This window comes from Caretta caretta, chromosome 7 (genome assembly GCF_965140235.1).
Source record: "Caretta caretta isolate rCarCar2 chromosome 7, rCarCar1.hap1, whole genome shotgun sequence".
Classification (NCBI taxonomy): Eukaryota; Metazoa; Chordata; order Testudines; family Cheloniidae; genus Caretta; species Caretta caretta.
Genome location: NC_134212.1, coordinates 93,186,879 through 93,203,665, shown reverse-complemented (window position 1 = coordinate 93,203,665; position 16,787 = coordinate 93,186,879). Strand labels below are relative to the sequence as shown.

Here is a 16,787-nt window from a genome sequence, read left to right as displayed (position 1 = left end):
AAAGTCAACAATACTTATAAATTATGCTACTATACTCTGGACTATACTGTTTTATATAACTGAATATCTTGAATCTGAATATCTAATATCTTTTATATAACTGAATATCCAAGGGGTTGACTTTAGTCAATTTTTTCCTGCCAAGAAGATGAAACTAAGTTTAAAATAAATTTTTCTCATTAAAATTATTAGAATGGAAAGTTACTTTCTCTCTGCAGTGCTGATCTTAAGGTGACAGATCAGGGACGCAGAGACATCTCCTTATCATGACTGATACCTTAAAAATATATTAGTTTCTATCACTAAAACCAGCTGATTCTGAAATCATAGTTTCATGCTTTACTTTTCCTTCGCTAGAAGGCAGTCTCCAGCCAACACGTCTATCGAGTTTACAAATGCAGTAACATGAGCATGTAACTGCCCTGATGGCTTGGCAGGAGCTAGCTGCTAAGGGATTGGCTGCTCAGAGGCTTTTACGTGAAAAGGGTTGGGTGGCGGAGCAGGCAGCAGACTATGTTCTCTGGTAGTCTGCAAAGAGCAGCTAGTGCAGAGGGGAGGAAAGAAAGGGAGGAGATTGTGCAAAGGTTTAATCAAGCCAGAAGCATCTCATTAACCTTTACCGCTTCTTCTCCATGCTGTTCTCTTCTGGCTTAGTTTGCTCTATTTAATGCATTGTACCAGGTAAGCCTTCTGTAAGAGTTAACGTTGCTGATAGGGACTCCTCCTCATACTAAAAAATGCATTTTTAGGAGTTTCTGTGGAGCATAACAAGCCCCTCTTACAAGTGCAGAAGGATTATATGGGTGTTTGCTAGTGTACTAGTGCAGATTAACATAGTACTTAAATTGACTTTTGAGTCTATGAACTACCTAAACTAGTGCATGCATCTGTGTGTGAAATCAGCCATTTTCTCAGAATTTTGCTTTTTGGGAGGGATCTGAGACATTAAGATTTATATCATTACCCTTGTTTTGTATTACTTAAAATGTCAATATGCATCTGTAATGCTAACATTTAATGTCTCCAGAATGGTCTTAACTTCTGACTTTCTGATTTTTGTCAGTTTCCTAGTTCTCATGCCTGTTTGTTAATGCCCTGTAAGTGTGCTCTAAAATTCAAAGAAGCACAACTAGCACAAGGAGTTTCTCTCAAAATAGCCATAAGTGAAAGTTGTTTTTGAAACTTCAGTGTGTGTTATTTTGGTTCTGTTGAAAAAGCTGAATTTATGTTGCTTTGGCTTCAGTGACTAATAGGGCTCTTTTTATTCCCCCCCTTGCCCCTGCACTTGCCTTAACAGGCAGAATTAAGAGACTCGGAGTCTGCATAAAAGGTTTTTCCCCCACTATATTTTGGCACTGCTCTGCAATACCAGTGAGAGCACTTAGAAGTAGAAACCTTTCTTAAAGTGATAAAGCAAATATTTGTTTCCTGTGACTCAACAGAATTTTATCTTCATTCAAACTACGCCAGTCTTCACAGATGTATTACATTTGAAACTCTGATCCACAAATATATAATATACACACAGTTTGTTTGAACTAGCCATGTCTTTTTATACTGTAATTGTGAATAATCTTTCATCAGTAGAAAGGTGATTTATTTAAAAAAAAAATGAATAGATGCCATGTAGCTTTTATGCAGACCTGTAGTAGACTTACACATGGATTTAGAGATGCTTTTAGGAAAGTATACCTTTATTCAGGGCTACTGTACTAGATTACTACAATGAAATCAGATGGGGTGAAGCATGTTCTTGTTGCATAAATTAAGCAGCCAAAATCATGATATTGGTATGCCTCTAACACCTGCAGCTGGGTGAATTACTCTTGGAGAACAATTTTTATCTAGTAGTTTGACCATTCTTGTCTGAATTATCCACTAACTGACGTTACAAATTATTCTTTTTATAAGTGTTCAACAAACACTGTGAACGTATCCATTTTTACTTATTTGACACTATGTGATGATGAGTCCATGCAGTGTTATCTCTGCTCCCTGATTGAGAGAACTTGCAGGAATCTATGGGTCTTGGCTTGGAGCCTGTATGACTGAAATGAGATGCGTGCACTGTAGTTGTAGCTGTGTCAAGTCCCAGGATATTAGAGACAAAGATGAGTGAGGTAATATCTTTTACTGAACCAATTCCTGTTGGTGAGAGAGAGAAGCTTTCAAACCATGCAGAGCCCTTCTTCAGGTCTGGAAAATCTGTTCCACTTTGCATTATGCTGTGATTCTGGGAGTTCCCTTTTCAAACCTGAAGAAGGGCTCAGTGGGGTTCAAAAGCTTCATTCTCAGCAACAGAAGTTGGTCCAATAGAAGAGATTACATCGCCCACCTTGTCTCTGAAATGAGATGAGCGCTTCCACTAGGAATAGCTAATACCTGTGCTGCCTTATGAAAATCTTCATCCATATTGCCACATGTACATTTGCAAGAAGATGAGACCTTTCCCTAAGATTTGTGTGAATAAAAACCTGTTTGCACAGGTGTTCATGGAAAAGCAAACAGCTGGGTGAGAATGTGGCTGAATCAAAACAATTCAGAATTTACGAATATGGTTGAATAACTTTTCATGCTATTCCTCAGCTTCCGTAATTGAAAGTCATAATCGTAATTTAGGTTGCATTATTTAAGAGTATGCAGAGAGCAAGCCATGAATAATTAAGATGATGAATGAAATCAAGTGTGCACAGCTTTTCAGAAGACTCTCTTCCAGTGTGTATTTGATGGAGCAAACACCTTATAACTTACCATCTTCCTGATCACATTTCAGAATGATACAGATCTTGGACCCAAGGCCTTTGCCCAGCTCCATGATGCCTGTTGATGTGGCCATGAGAATTTGCTTAGCCCATTCGCCACCTCTGAAGAGAATTCTCAGCCCTCTTGATGACTATCAAAGAAGAAACTTTGTTAACAGATTCAAGCCTCTCAGACCATGTCTCAACGTGAAACGTGATTCTGAGTGTCGAAATAATGAATGGAACCACTCCCCAAGCCGAGCCAAGAAGCGAGTTGTGTTTGCGGATTCAAAGGGGCTATCTCTGACTGCAATCCATGTTTTCTCTGAAATCCAGGAGCATCCAGTGTGGGATCTTCAGTTTGACTTGTTAGACCTTCAAGATATAACTGCTGGTTTAAAACTACATGAAGAGAAAAATTTGATTTTGGGTTTCTCTCAGCCTTCAGCTGATTACTTAGATTTCCGGAATCGCTTGCAGAAGAACTTTATCTGTCTTGAGAATTGCACCCTCCAAGAAAGGGCTGTGGCAGGGACTGTGAAAGTGAAAAACATGAGCTATGAGAAGAAGGTTCAGGTTCGAATTACGTTTGATACGTGGAAAACCTACACTGATGTTGACTGTATATATATGAACAATGTGTATGGCGACTCTGACAGTGACACTTTCTCATTTGCCATTGAGCTGCCTCCAGCCATTCCCACTCAAAAGAAGATTGAGTTCTGCATTTCTTACCAAAGCGGTGAGCACATCTTCTGGGACAATAATGAGGGTCAGAACTACAAGATTGTCCATGCAGAATGGAAACCTGATGGCGTCCAAGCACCAGCATCTACTCAGAGAGACTGCACAGTTCATAAGATTCCAAGGAAGACACATGAAACAGAGTATGAGCAGCTTGGCAGTCCGAGGCTGTCAAATGGCTTCTTTCCTGAGTGGCAAAGCTGGGGTAGGATTGAAAACTCAGCCCCATATTGGTGAATGAACTACTTGCCCATGAGCATTCCTGCTTTCAATAACTAAACAGTGTTAGTCTTCAGCCTCTGCTTCATGTACAGTACACCAAAACCTGCTAGAAAGTTTTGCTGACTCTTCTTACAAATCCAAATTTACTAGCACTTTGGGACTTGTTGAGTTAAAGCAATTGACCATCTGAGAACTTCTAAACTTCTCAGCCACATCTTACCCTTGGAGAAAAAGGGGTCCATTTCAAAATGGAAAAACAAGTCCCTCAGTCGGTTACCTACTGTAGAAATAGCATGTCTGTGTTAAGTATACATGACTTTCTTTGCTATTCACTAGCCTTAATCATGGGTTAAGAGACACTTGTGAGGAAGTACAATTGTGTGGTGGAGTTTTGGGAAGCTGTGATAATTGTGTGGGGGGACGTTAAGTGAACAGAGCCACAATTCATTTTGTGCATGGCACAGTATGTAGTAGAGATGGGATATTGCTGCTGAGACAGAGGTTTGTCTTAACCCTCTACATCCTCATGGAAACAAAATGCAAGGTTATGATTCTGTGGTATGAATAAGGAGTATCTTTTTGGGTGGATAACAGAAAAGTGAGAGAAGGGGAAGAGGTAAGATGCACTGTATATTTTAGGAAAGCGCAAAAACTTTTGGAAGCTGGTCTTCCAAAAATCACATGGGAAATTTTTAAGGGGTAACAATGAATTAATCAATAAAGAAAGTGCAATTAGCTTAAACTGCAGCCTTTTTGTTCTAACTACTTCATATGTGAAAATAAGTGACAGAGTAATGATAGATGGGAGGGGTGAACTCTGTAAATATGCTTATGTATATTTAATCTTGTGGGAGGTGCCTATCTTGTACCATAAGCTCAAAGTTCTGCCTTCACTTATACCCATGCAACCCCACTGACTTCACAGGCAGAATTTGGCTCTATGTACATTTAAGAAGCCATGTGCCTTTTAAAAATCCCTAAGATGCCAAAAATCCTATCTTGGAAAAAATTATTTAGAAGACAGATCATGTAACTTATAAAATGCCCTAATTTATAGGTGAGGAGTTAAATGTGTTGGCTCATCTGCTGATCTGATCTTTCTTATGAATGTTTGTCTTGGCTCTTATGGTATCTTGTTCCCTATTGCAGTCAGTAACACTTCCCCTCAAAAATAGTTTTCCAAAGCAGTAAAGTAAACTTAGGCAACTGAGGTCCTTCATATTGAAGGTGCTGAGATAACTGCACTTTTTGAAAGCTAATCTGTTAAAAAGAGCAGGGTTGCCACTGGTTTTCTCTAGAAAGAATACTTGTCATAGTTAAATATCTTGCACATAAATAGGAGCAGTTTTCTATGCTTCGTCTCAGACCTCAGTCATTTTCTGTGAAGTCAAAATGTTTGGTATTTTTTTTTTATTTTACGTATTTCAGCAAACCCAGTGTATTTTTGCACTTTGTGCTTCACATCCTGAGCTATCAAAGTGTAAAGATAATCTTTTTCCTGTGAGAATGAAGTGGGAGATACTAAGAATGTATGGGATGTAGCAACTCTAAATATATACAATACACACACCTGTGTTCACTTGTCTGGTATACTGAGCTGATGTTGACATGAAAATGCAAATCATATTACTCACTCAGATACTGAGGATTGGAGCATTTTTGTAATAAAAAGGTAAACGTTTAAGGTGAAATTAGCCTCTTCCATTCCCACCCAAATATTTTTCTACTGTAACTATCACTGTACTGTGTAAACTGGTCCATTTTAAGAATAAAACATATTTTGATATATCAAACTGTTTTCCTGAGGGATTTCAAAAACAAAACCCTCCTTCACCACCCATTGTCCTGCTTTATGTGATTAAGAGGGCAATTGAGAGTGAATGGTAGGAAGACCTGGATCAGCATTATGGTCTGCAAGGGAGCACTGCTAGAGTTGGTCAAAAATTAACATTTATCCCATGGAAAACTTCAATTTTCAACCTGAATTTAAACGAAAAAGTTAATTGTGAATGAAAGGCCTAAAATATTTCAGTAATATTCTTTGGGTCAAAGTGTCAAAACAACATTAGACATTACCAAATTGAAACGTGTGACTGGGATATTTTTGAACCAAATCGGAACATAAGTTTGTCAAACTGTCTGCCTGAACTGCTGTCATGTAGTGTAGACATACCCTTAGAGACAAAATTAGGTCGATTTTATAGAAGTCAATTTTTAGAAACTGATTTTATACAGTTGATTGCGTACGTCCGCATAAAGTCAGCAGAGTGCGTCCTCACTACCGTGGCTAGGATCGACTTACAGAGCGGTGCACTGTGGGTAGGTATCCCACAGTTCCCACAGTCTCTGCTGCCCATTGGAATTCTGGGTTAAGCTCTCAATGCCTGATGGGGCAAAAACATTGTCGCAGGTGGTTTTAGGTACATGTTATCAGGCCCCCCTCCCTCTGTGAAAGCAATGGCAGACAATCGTTTCATGCCTTTTTTTTTTCTTGGGTTACCCGTGCAGACGCCATACCACAGCAAGCATGGAGCCCGCACAGCTCACCATACATCTCCTGGGTGCTGCTGGCAGATACGGTACTGCATTGCTACGCAGCAGCAGCTCCTTGCCTTTGCAGCAGAGGGTGAAGTAGGACGGATAGCCATCGTATGTCTCCTGGGTACTCCTGGCAGACCTCAGTGAGCACCGAATGGGAGCCAGAGACTCCAGGTCATTCTCTTCTTTAAGTTTAATCTCATGGAGATTCAGTCCTGCCTGGAATATCATGCGTGCAGAAGGCTTCTGCCTCAGGCTGCTCTCCCAGCCGGCAGCACCACACGGTCACACCTACTCCAGCCTACCCCTTGCTCCCATGGCTCATGAAGCCTGGACAGTAGTAAGGAGTGGTTCAACTATAGGTTGAGCAAGTGCAGAATTGTGGTAGAATGTGCCTTTGGAAGTTTAAAAGCTCGCTGGCGCTGTTTGCTGACTAGGTCAGACCTCAGCGCAACCAACATTCCCATTGTTATTGCTGCTTGCTGTGTGCTCCATAATATCTGTGAGAGTAAGGGGGAGAGTTTTATGGCAGGGTGGGAGGTTGGGGCAATTTTCCTGGCATCAATTTTGAGTAGCCAGACACCAGGGCGATTAGAAGAGCACAGCAAGGCACGCTGCGCATCAGAGAGGCTTTGAAAACCAGTTTCATGACTGGCCAGGCTACTGTGTGACAGTTGTGTGTGTTTCTCCTTGATGCAAACCCACCCCCTTTGTTGATTTTTAATTCCCTGTGAGTCAACCACCCTCCCCCCTTCAAAATAAAGTAACTATTGTTTTGAAACCAGGCATTCTTTCTTTATTAATTTTAAAAAAAAAAGGTGAGATAACGGACAGATAACGGTAGCCCAGGTGGGGTGCAGGAGGAGGGAAGGACAAAGCCACATTGCTTATTGCAGCCACGCTAAAAATCAAACTGTTTGAATGACAGCTTTCTGTTGCTTGGGCCATCCTCTGGACTGGAGTGGCTGGGTGCCCAGAGCCTCCCCCTCTGCGATCTTGGGTGTCTGGGTGAGGAGGTTACACAGTTATACAGTGGGTCTGTGCTCTTGTTGGCTTTCCTGCAGCTGCAGCAGACGCTTCATCATGTCTGTTTGCTCCCCCATTAGCCTCAGCATCGCATCCTGCTTCCGCTCTTTACACTCACTTAATTCTTTCCTGGCTTCTGCCACTGAATGCCTCAGGGCACAGCTTAATGCATGATCAGTGCAGAAGGACTGCATGAGCTCAGAAAACATGTCATCATGAGTGCGGGGTTTTTTTTTTGTTTTTTGTTTGGTTTTTTTGCCTTCTAATATGAGATAACCTCAGGGATGGAGATGATAGGGGGAGCATAGAAACATTCTACACTCTACAGTTCTGGGGGGGACTGCATGGTCACCTGTGCTGCTGAGTTTGCCACCCTGACAAAACAGGAAATGAATTCAAAAGTTCCCGGGGCTTTTCCTGTGTACCTGGCTAGTGCTGTGTATCTGCCGCTAAATTTGACCTAATCCTGTAGAGTAGACTGGGCCTTAGAGTGGTAATTCAGGTGCCTTATGCCTCCATTCTCTTTTATGAGCCAGGCTTCTATGATAGACTGCATTTCCCATGACACACTATATTAGTGACTCTGCTGCAGTTCAGGCAAAGGGGGAACACCATGATCCAGGACCAGCCAGGGAGTCTGATCTGTAGGGGAGAATAGGGACATGACGCATCTGAACTGTCTCTCCCATACAGCAGCTCAGGTGGGCCTAGATTAATGTCAAATTGAATCAAAAACGTTCATGGAAAAGATTCAATTCTGCAGAAACCCTTCCTCCCTCCCCCCCACCCAAAAGAAAAAAAAAAAAAGCCATCTTCCTAGAAAGGTCCTGTCAGCTCTGAGCACAGCAAAAGCAACTCCTAACACAGCAGAATACGAAGATTGCTCCACTAGCATTTCTTGGCAGGGGCCAGTAGTGGGAATTGAACCAAGTCCATCTGCAGCTGGAAGGATAAGCCTCTATAGCCTGACTTAAAGACACGATACTTTAGCAGGCTCCCCCGCCCCTCGCTGGGGCCTGACGAGTAGCAGAGGAAAACAAAGTACCATAGAATGGGTTACGCTGTATAGGAGAACGCTCTCACTCCCTCAAAACAATCTGGTACTAATTTCCCTCCAGGGGGAGTAAGAAACTGGGGTTATGAGACAGAGTTACAGCGAGGTTGTTTGAGAGCCTTCCCCACCCGTTCCATGGCCCAATTTGTGCATCAACTCATTACTTCTCTCTAGTCACTATTCTGTATCTTGCTGGAGTAGAAGTGCTTGCTTTGAGGCAAGGAGACATCCTTTCCTAGAAATCCTTGCCAAAGGCTAGATCGAAAGGGATAGCTGGCACATCCTCGCCCTGGGACGGGGAGAGAGGGTTTTCTTGGATTCCTACTGCAGAGACAGAAGTTGCTTTTAAAAAAACCAGGAGCAGTTGTTTTTAAAACAATGTAAACCTACTCTCTGCACCACCTGGGCTTTAAGTCAGCTCCCCTGGAAGGCTATCTTGCAAGGTTTGGACCTCCAGTGTGCAAGACAACAAATGAAGTGGGGTCCTGTAGGGGCTGTCATGCCATTCTCAAACTCCATGGGCCCCAGCTGTAAAGACAAGCAAAATGTTTTCTCTCTCTCTCTTTTCTCCCGAACCTCATGGGCTCTAGTTCAAAGCAATCCCCTTTACACAGCAAAAAAGTATCGGTCTGGTCCACCTTCCTCCCTTTCTCTGGTCTATGCTAAAGCTGAGGCTGGATGCTGCTTTTGTTTTTGATTTTGGCCTAAGGTCTCACTGCGATGTACCTATGACAAAATATGCAGCAGGGTGGCTTAAGATCATAGACAAGGCAGCCTGCCAAACAGAATCCACAGCGGGATTGGCTCCTTGGCCCTCTGAACCCAGCCTAGCCCACAATTTCATTTAAAGCAGACTTCAAAGGTGGTCCTGAAAGTTGATCAGCCCATTCCCTCAAACAGTGATAATTAAACAAAATGTTATTCATCAAAAAATGCTTCTTATGTGTGGCTCCTCACACCTTCCAGGTGGGTGCCCTACACTCTGGACTAGAGTTATTCCCATTGTTTCTCTCTGGCCTAGTCATTCCATTTATTTATCCACAGTGCAACAGCTTCAACAGGAGAGAGCCCCACATCAGAATATCATAGAGCCCAGTGACTAATGCACTCTCCTGAAAGGATTGGAACTGCACTCTCCCACCTTTCTCCCCTGTGCCAGGTAGGGGGGAATTGAACCTAGGATTCCCCCATCTTAGGTGAGTACTCTAACTACTGGGGCAAAAGTTATAAGGAGGATACTCAGAATTGGTCCTCTTAGGCAAGTTAGTCAGCCACACAGCTGTGTTCCCCTGGTTTGTGAATCACTCTGGGGTTTAGGTGGGAGATAGGACCACAGGAGGTGGGAACTGTTTACTTTGAACAACATCGGCAGTGAGAGAGTTTAGGTGCCTATTGTGTTCAGCAGGAGTCTTGTGGATTGTGAATCTGGGTGTAAGCACCTCCTGATACATCTACAGTGCAAAAATCCCCCAAGCCAGTAAGTCTCAGAGCCTGGGCCAACTGCCTTGGGCTTGTGCTACAGGGCTAGAAATAGCAGTTTAGATGTTCCCACTTGGGCTGGAGCCTGGGCTCCGAGACCCACCCACCTCACTGAGTTTCAGAGCCCGGGCTCTGGCCCAAGCAGGAATGTCTGTACTGTTATTTTTATCCCCGTAGTGTGAGCCCTATAAGCTCAAGTCAGTTGACCTGGGCTCTGAGACTCACTGCTGAGTTGTTTCAGTGTTTGTTTTTTGTTTGTTCGTTTGTTTTTTGGTAGCGTAGACGTACCCTAAGTAGATTTGTGGATTCCACTCCATGTGTCTGTCAGCTGCGTGTGCAATATATCTCAGGTGAAAGACATGCCCCCAGGTGATTGGTTTTCATAGCCCAAATAGTCCCACGTTCTGTCCCCCAATTTCAGAAGTCAAAATATAGCTCAACACTGTAACTTCTCTTTTGCTGCATTCAGACTTGGAACTATTGGTCATCTTATTTCAAAGTAACTGTCTCATAAAACTAGCACAAAAAGTATTGAGAACACTTACACCGTAACAGAGATCCCACAGCGTTCCTTAGTACATCAGTCTCTTAACTATTTATTGTCAGTCATTGGTGCTCATGGTTGATGAATGTTTATTTGAGCTACCTCATTGCCTGAGTTTATCCTGCGTTTGTCATTTCGTTCTAAAGGAGACCCTTTGCTCATTAATTTTAACCTCAGACACAGAGTGCAGTTACATTTTTATAAATTCTATTCCATGATGTAGGATTAAACACCATATGAGGAAGAGAGTGGCTGGTTTGGACCAGGAACGTTGTGTTACAAATACAGGTCTCTTTGACCTTCCTCCAAGCAACAAAGCTGTTTCTTTGCCCATGTTTTTATTTCTTTAAAACTTCCCACGCAAAACCCCAGCAACATCACGTTGCAAAACAGCATTTGCCATAATTATACAACACAAAGGCATAGTCAGCACACCGTGAAAAAAGATAGCTAAGAGCACATGGTGGTGCAGTTTAAGAATCTGAGACCTTGAACTGGGGAATAGGCTGATGCTCAGATTAAGGAATCCTGTTATTCAGATGATATTAAGACCCCCAGGTAGAATCATAGGACTGGAAGGGACCTTGACAGGTCATCTAGTCCAGTCCCCTGCAGTCATGGTAGGACTAAATATTATCTAAACCAGTGATTCTCAAACTTTTTTTTACTGGTGACCCCTTTCACATAGCGAGCCTCTGAGTACGACCCCCCCCCCCATCAATTAAAATGCTTTTAAATATATTTAACACCATTATAAATGCTGGAGGCAAAGCGGGGTTTTGGGTGGACACTGGTAGCTCACGACCTCCCATGTAAGAACCTTGTGATTCCCTGAGGGGTCGTGACCCCCAGTTTGAGAACGTCAGATCTAGCCCATCCCTGACAGGTGTTTGTGTAACCTGCTCTTAAAAATCTCCAATGACAGAGATTTCACAACCTCCCTAGGCAATTTATTCCAGTGCTTAACCACTCTGAAAGTTAAACAGTTTTTCCTAATGTTCAACCTATACTTGCTGCAATTTAAGCTCATTGCTTCTTGTCCTATCCTGAGAGGTTAAGGAGAACAAATTTTCTCCCTCCTCATTGTAACAGCCTTTTATGTACTTGAAAACTGTTATGTCTCCTCTCAGTCTTCTCTTCTCCAGACTAAACAAACCCAATGTTTTCAATCTTCCCTCATAGGTTATGTTTTCTAGACCTTTAATATTTTTGTTGCTCTTCTCTGAAATTTCTCCAATATTTCTACATCTTTCCTGAAATGTGGCACCCAGAACTGGACACAATACTCCAGTTGAGACCTAATCAGCGTGGAGTAGAGCGGAAGAATTACTTCTCGTGTCTTGCTTACAACGCTCCTGCTAATACAGCCCAGAGTGATGTTTGCTTTTTTTGCAGCAGTGTAACACTGACTCATATCTAGCTTGTGATCCACTGTGACCCCCAGATCCCTTTCCGCAGTACTCCTATCTAGACAGTCATTTCCCATTTTGTAAGTGTGTAACTGATTGCTCCTTCCTAAGTGGAGTACTTTGCATTTGCATATCCCTACTATATATGCCCTTCCAGCATGACTGTGAACTACTCATAACTTACTCTCTGGCAACAGTTTTCCAAACAATTATGCACCCACCTCATAGTAGCTCCATCTGGGAATATTACTACAAATATTAATATCCTCTGAACACGGTCATCCTTCTTCTGATCTCCAAGTAGGCAGGGGCTAATGGGGAAGAAGATCTCCTAGACTATCAGCCCTCCTCTGAACTGTTTGTGAAAAAAGGGTAATCCTTTGGCACCAAGCAGTCTTTCCCCTAGTTTCCTCCCTCTGTTCAAGGATCCCCAGTGGGAAACAAAGTGTCTGTCTATATATAGTGCACCAGTCATCCCAGTACATGCCAAACAAAGACCCCTGGCTCCTATCCATTGCTCCAAGTAGGGAGGGGATGAAGATGGTAGTGCACCCCCTACATTTCCCCATGCCTAGGCCTTCCCCCTTCTATCAGGCCATGGGCTCCTCCTCTTACCTGGATAGACTTCTAATCAGGATGGGAGAATAGGTCGCTGAGCCTTACCACGTTCAGCTCCCCCAGTCTTCTGTCTTCAGGAAATCTGGCAATGCAACAATGAAACTCAGTACAGAGGAATGATCTCCTAGGAGAGAGGAGGCACCAGCAATTGAGATGGGAAGAAGGAGTTGCTGGCCAAGAGAAGAAGAGCTTACATGGGGAGAAGGCATGTGATAAGGGCACTCATGGAAGATTAAGAGAAAAACTTGGGGAGGGGACAGTGAGGATTCCAGGCACAGGTTTACTCACTGGAGTAACAGCTGCTGGAGGCCCCATGCCAGCTGCAAGCAGGAGGCTAGAGCTTGAGTCTTTCTTCTATACTGACTGCCAGCAGCCTAGTAAGGAGGGAGCTTCGAATATAGATTGAATGGAAGGGATGTTTTCTATTGGCTGAACTGCTAACTGACAGCCACTCTATCCAGTACAATGCTTGTCTCATTTATAAAAAGGGGCTCTCATAAGCCATTTTTCCCCAGCAGCCAGGATGTGATTAGCACCCCAGTCACCTTGGGCCAGTCTGCCCTTTTTTATACATTGGCTCGAACAAAGAAGTAATTCCTAGGCACCATGGAAGAACTCAGCACAGAAGTAAGAGTCTGATAGCTTTGTGTTCTGTGCCTCCAGAGAGTACCCAGGAGCACCTGCTGCTGTGACTGATGGAAGATGGGCCTGGGGTGGGCCCGAGACCAGCTTGACTGAGGGTGGATAGGAGCTTACTCTTTCTGTGGGGGAAGCTCATCAAATCATGGTCTTGCCTGGCTTCTTGCCATCATCTCCTCCTGTGTCAACCAATGGGACTGGAGTACAATTGGTTGCAGGTGCTAAGTGCCAGCAAGCTGATCCAAGGAACAGTCCAGTGGCACACCAGGCAGCTCTTCTCAACCACATTATCTGCTGTCAAACCTCCTGGACATCTAGCAAAGTGACAAAGAACCTGACTGCATCTCTGAATACATAATTACATACAGAAGATGCTAGAATCTCTCTGGACCCCCTCCCACCTCAGCAGCAGCAGTAGTTCATTAAAGTCATGGTCCTAAGCGTGGAAGGGCAGAGAAGAATAGGGACTGGCTGGCATTTGTCAAACAATTGTTCTACACAACATGTGGTGACTAGGTTCCTAGGATCACTGCACAGCCATTTGGCCCATTAAAGAACAGTCAGCATACCCCTAACTTTCTACTAATGAGCTTGGAGCAGGTCAGGCACATGAAGGGATTATTTAGGGTATGTCTTCACTGCCCGCCGGATCGGTGGGTAGTGATCGATCTATCGGGGATCGATTTATCACGTCTCGTCTAGACGCGATAAATTGACCCCCGAATCAACGCCTGTACTCCACCTTGGCAGGAGGAGTAAGCAGAGTCTACAGGGGAGCCGCCACGGTTGACTCGCCACCGTGAGGACGGTCAGGTAAGTCGAACTAAGATACTTTGACTTCAGCTACGCGAATAGCTGAACCCCCCCCCCTCCCCGGCCCCCAGTGTAGCCCAGGTTCTCGGAGTAATTCACAGGCCAATCCTGAAAGCAGAATAGACTGTTCCATGGAATAATCCCTTTTTACTGGAAATACTGTAGCTGTGGGTTGTTCCTAAAGACCCACAGTACTTATCCCTGCTAAGAGACAGTAAAGTGGGCCACTACAGTCTGTGTTCTAGATGAAGTCTCTGCTGCATGAATTCATTTATTTGTCTATTCTGCAGTTGGTTGGTGACTGAAGAAACTGACTGAGGCTGAAGTTGGTTTTAGCAAAAAGTCTAGAAAAAAATAACCTTTTGGTAATCAGTGGCACATAATATCGGTGGTTGCTTTTATCTAGGCTAAGCATTCTTCTTTAGAAAAGCTATCGTATCCTCAAGTAGCTGTTTATATAAATAACATACTTCTCTCTCTATTTTATTCCAAAAAAAGTCCTTGCCAATACTCTTGCCCTAAGTAAAGGGCTACTCCTTAAACCTAAAACCTCATGCAAAAAACACAACCACAAAAACCAAACGCTCTCTCACACTCTCTGGAAAGGCACAAACCCAAATTCTTTCTGTTTAGAGCAAAAGTGTCACCTCAGCCAACAAAATACAGCAGTGAAAATAAACTGACTCAGTGTGGCACTGGCTAAGATGGAAGTGCTCTTTTTTTGTAAAGAGGAAACATTCAGAGGGATAGCCAGAGGCAATGTCTGCACTAGCTACAAGTCACCATATCTGGTTGCAGATCATTCTAGATGGGGCATCTGTTTTTGGAATTAGCTCCCTTTGGCAGCCCATCAGAAGTCAAATCTATTAACTTTCAGGGCATGATTCCAGTCATGTTCATTCTATTGATTGTTTTCCTGTTGTTTCTGTTTCTAATTTTTATTCTGCAAATGGCGTGTCTGATTTGTGATTCGGTACCCAGCTATCATGGTACTAGGTGTTACAGAAAAAAGTAAATAAACAGAAAAACAGAGCAGGGTCAAGTATGCCACCAGAAACATCTCTCTGCTAGGTCTAACACTTCTCTTCTTCCAGAGATGGGGAGCCAGCCTTTCTCCCTGTGTTCTTCAGCAGATTCCCTCCTCCAATTCACAGAGGACTGCTCCCACCAATCAATTTCTGGGGGCAACTTGAAATAAAACAAGAACCGATATTCTCATGACATTTCCATCATTCCACTCCTGTTCCCAGGCAGGAATAACATGACAATAGCCTGTCTCTCATGATATTTCTGCAGCTGTGACTCTGGTATGGCTCGACATAGGAAGTAACTAAAACTTCTCAGAATATTTCAGATAATCAAACACAGGCTTGGAGCAAGTTCAGGTCTGGCAATGATCCAATCACTGAGTTGGGATATGGGCTAGTCTTATTCTATCTGCTCCTAGGAGTGACTGGTCTGAGTTTAAAAAAAAAAAAAAAAATCCTTTCAACAGAATCAGAGTCACATCCCATCCAGCGAAATTTGTTAAAATGCTACGAAAGTTGTATTGGGTTTCTCCTTGCAATAAAGTCACAATTTGCAGGTAGAGAGTCCACTCCAGTTCAATGCTCACATCCCAGGTAATCTCAGGAGGCTGGCATAAGGTGTAAGTTGGCACTGAATTTGTTTTATAACTTCACAGTTGTGAAATGCATTTATCTGATGGACTCATAATGGCAAGCTTTGACTTTTTCAGCTGGCTGGCAGTGGTGGCTTTGCCACATGTTATATTAACGCAAAAATGTAATTTCTGTTGGCTAGAATCACATTTCTTCATTACATTAATTGCAATTGGAAAATGTTCTCTGCTTATGCAGTGTGTGTGGTGGTGGGAGGGGCTCCTATCTTTGCCTAAATTCTCAAATTATCACCCACTTTCCTTGGGCTAAAGGATCTTTTGGGGAGGTATGAATTTACCCTAGAACAACTACAATTCATACCCCAATATCTTTGTCAGCCTCTTGTGGAAGGGATGGAATGCTAGTATCACTGAAAGGAACAATCAAGGAAAGTCTCATATACGGTTAACTAACCACAGTTATATAACAAGAGTATAGCACGAGAAATGCTAAATCCTTAAACAAAAGAACCCTAATTCTCCCATAAACAGTCCAAACTGCCTGGCATTAGCCCTCCTGCTCCAGCAGTGAGTGACTGGCTCTCTCTCTGTCCCTCCTTGAGTGTTTTCAAAGCTCTGGAATGTATCTCCTGCTCTCCCACATGTATACGTGTGCTTTAATGGTGACAGGTGTTTACATTTAGGATTAGAGAAAGGAAGGTATATTTGTTACCTTCTTCTTCGAGTGATTTTCACTATGTGTATTCCTTGCATGGTTATACATGTGTGCCATGGACCCACGTCCAGAAATTCTTCAAAGCAATGTCCATTGACCTACACATGCGCAGTAGCTCTACTCATGCTCCCAACCGAGGGTACAAGAGCCAGTGTAGGTCAACCCTTCTCTAGTTTCTTCTTACCGTGACATGGCCTGAGTTGGAATTTTGTCCTCCTTCACTTTGGTGTATAACCTATAAATAAAACATTTGTAAACAGATATATTCTTAGATTAGTAGTTAAAAAGTTTATAATATCATATAGTTTTTCTTTCTGCCCAGTTGGGGAACCCCTCCCCAGCTCTGGGGCTATGCCCAGAGTCCCAGGATTCAAGAACTGCATCTCCTGCCCTTGATCCTTCTCCATCCGTGACGAACATCAGTGTTGCATGTACTGTCTGGATTAGGCATTGTGATGGGTCACCTGCCCCACTAGGGGCTCTAAGGGGTTAATAGACCACTAGGGAGGCTGTGCAGAAGGCAGCAAATCGGAGAAGGGCTGAAGGGAGCAGCCAAGCAGGACTAAACAGGCCCATATAAAAAGGGAGCTGCAGGGCAGAGGAGGGCAGTTCTCTGCTGGGAGT

At 43.2% G+C, this 16,787-nt stretch overlaps 1 protein-coding gene across 1 annotated transcript; it reads left to right on the top strand.

Moving 5' to 3' along the window:
• Positions 1 to 521: 521 nt before the first annotated feature.
• Positions 522 to 5,500, top strand: PPP1R3C (protein phosphatase 1 regulatory subunit 3C). The gene is made up of 2 exons (XM_048856464.2): positions 522 to 681; positions 2,774 to 5,500. The coding sequence occupies exons 1-2, from the start codon at positions 668 to 670 to the stop codon at positions 3,720 to 3,722; spliced, it is 963 nt and encodes a 320-aa protein (XP_048712421.1). The 5' UTR covers positions 522 to 667; the 3' UTR covers positions 3,723 to 5,500.
• The last annotated feature ends 11,287 nt before the right edge of the window (positions 5,501 to 16,787 follow it).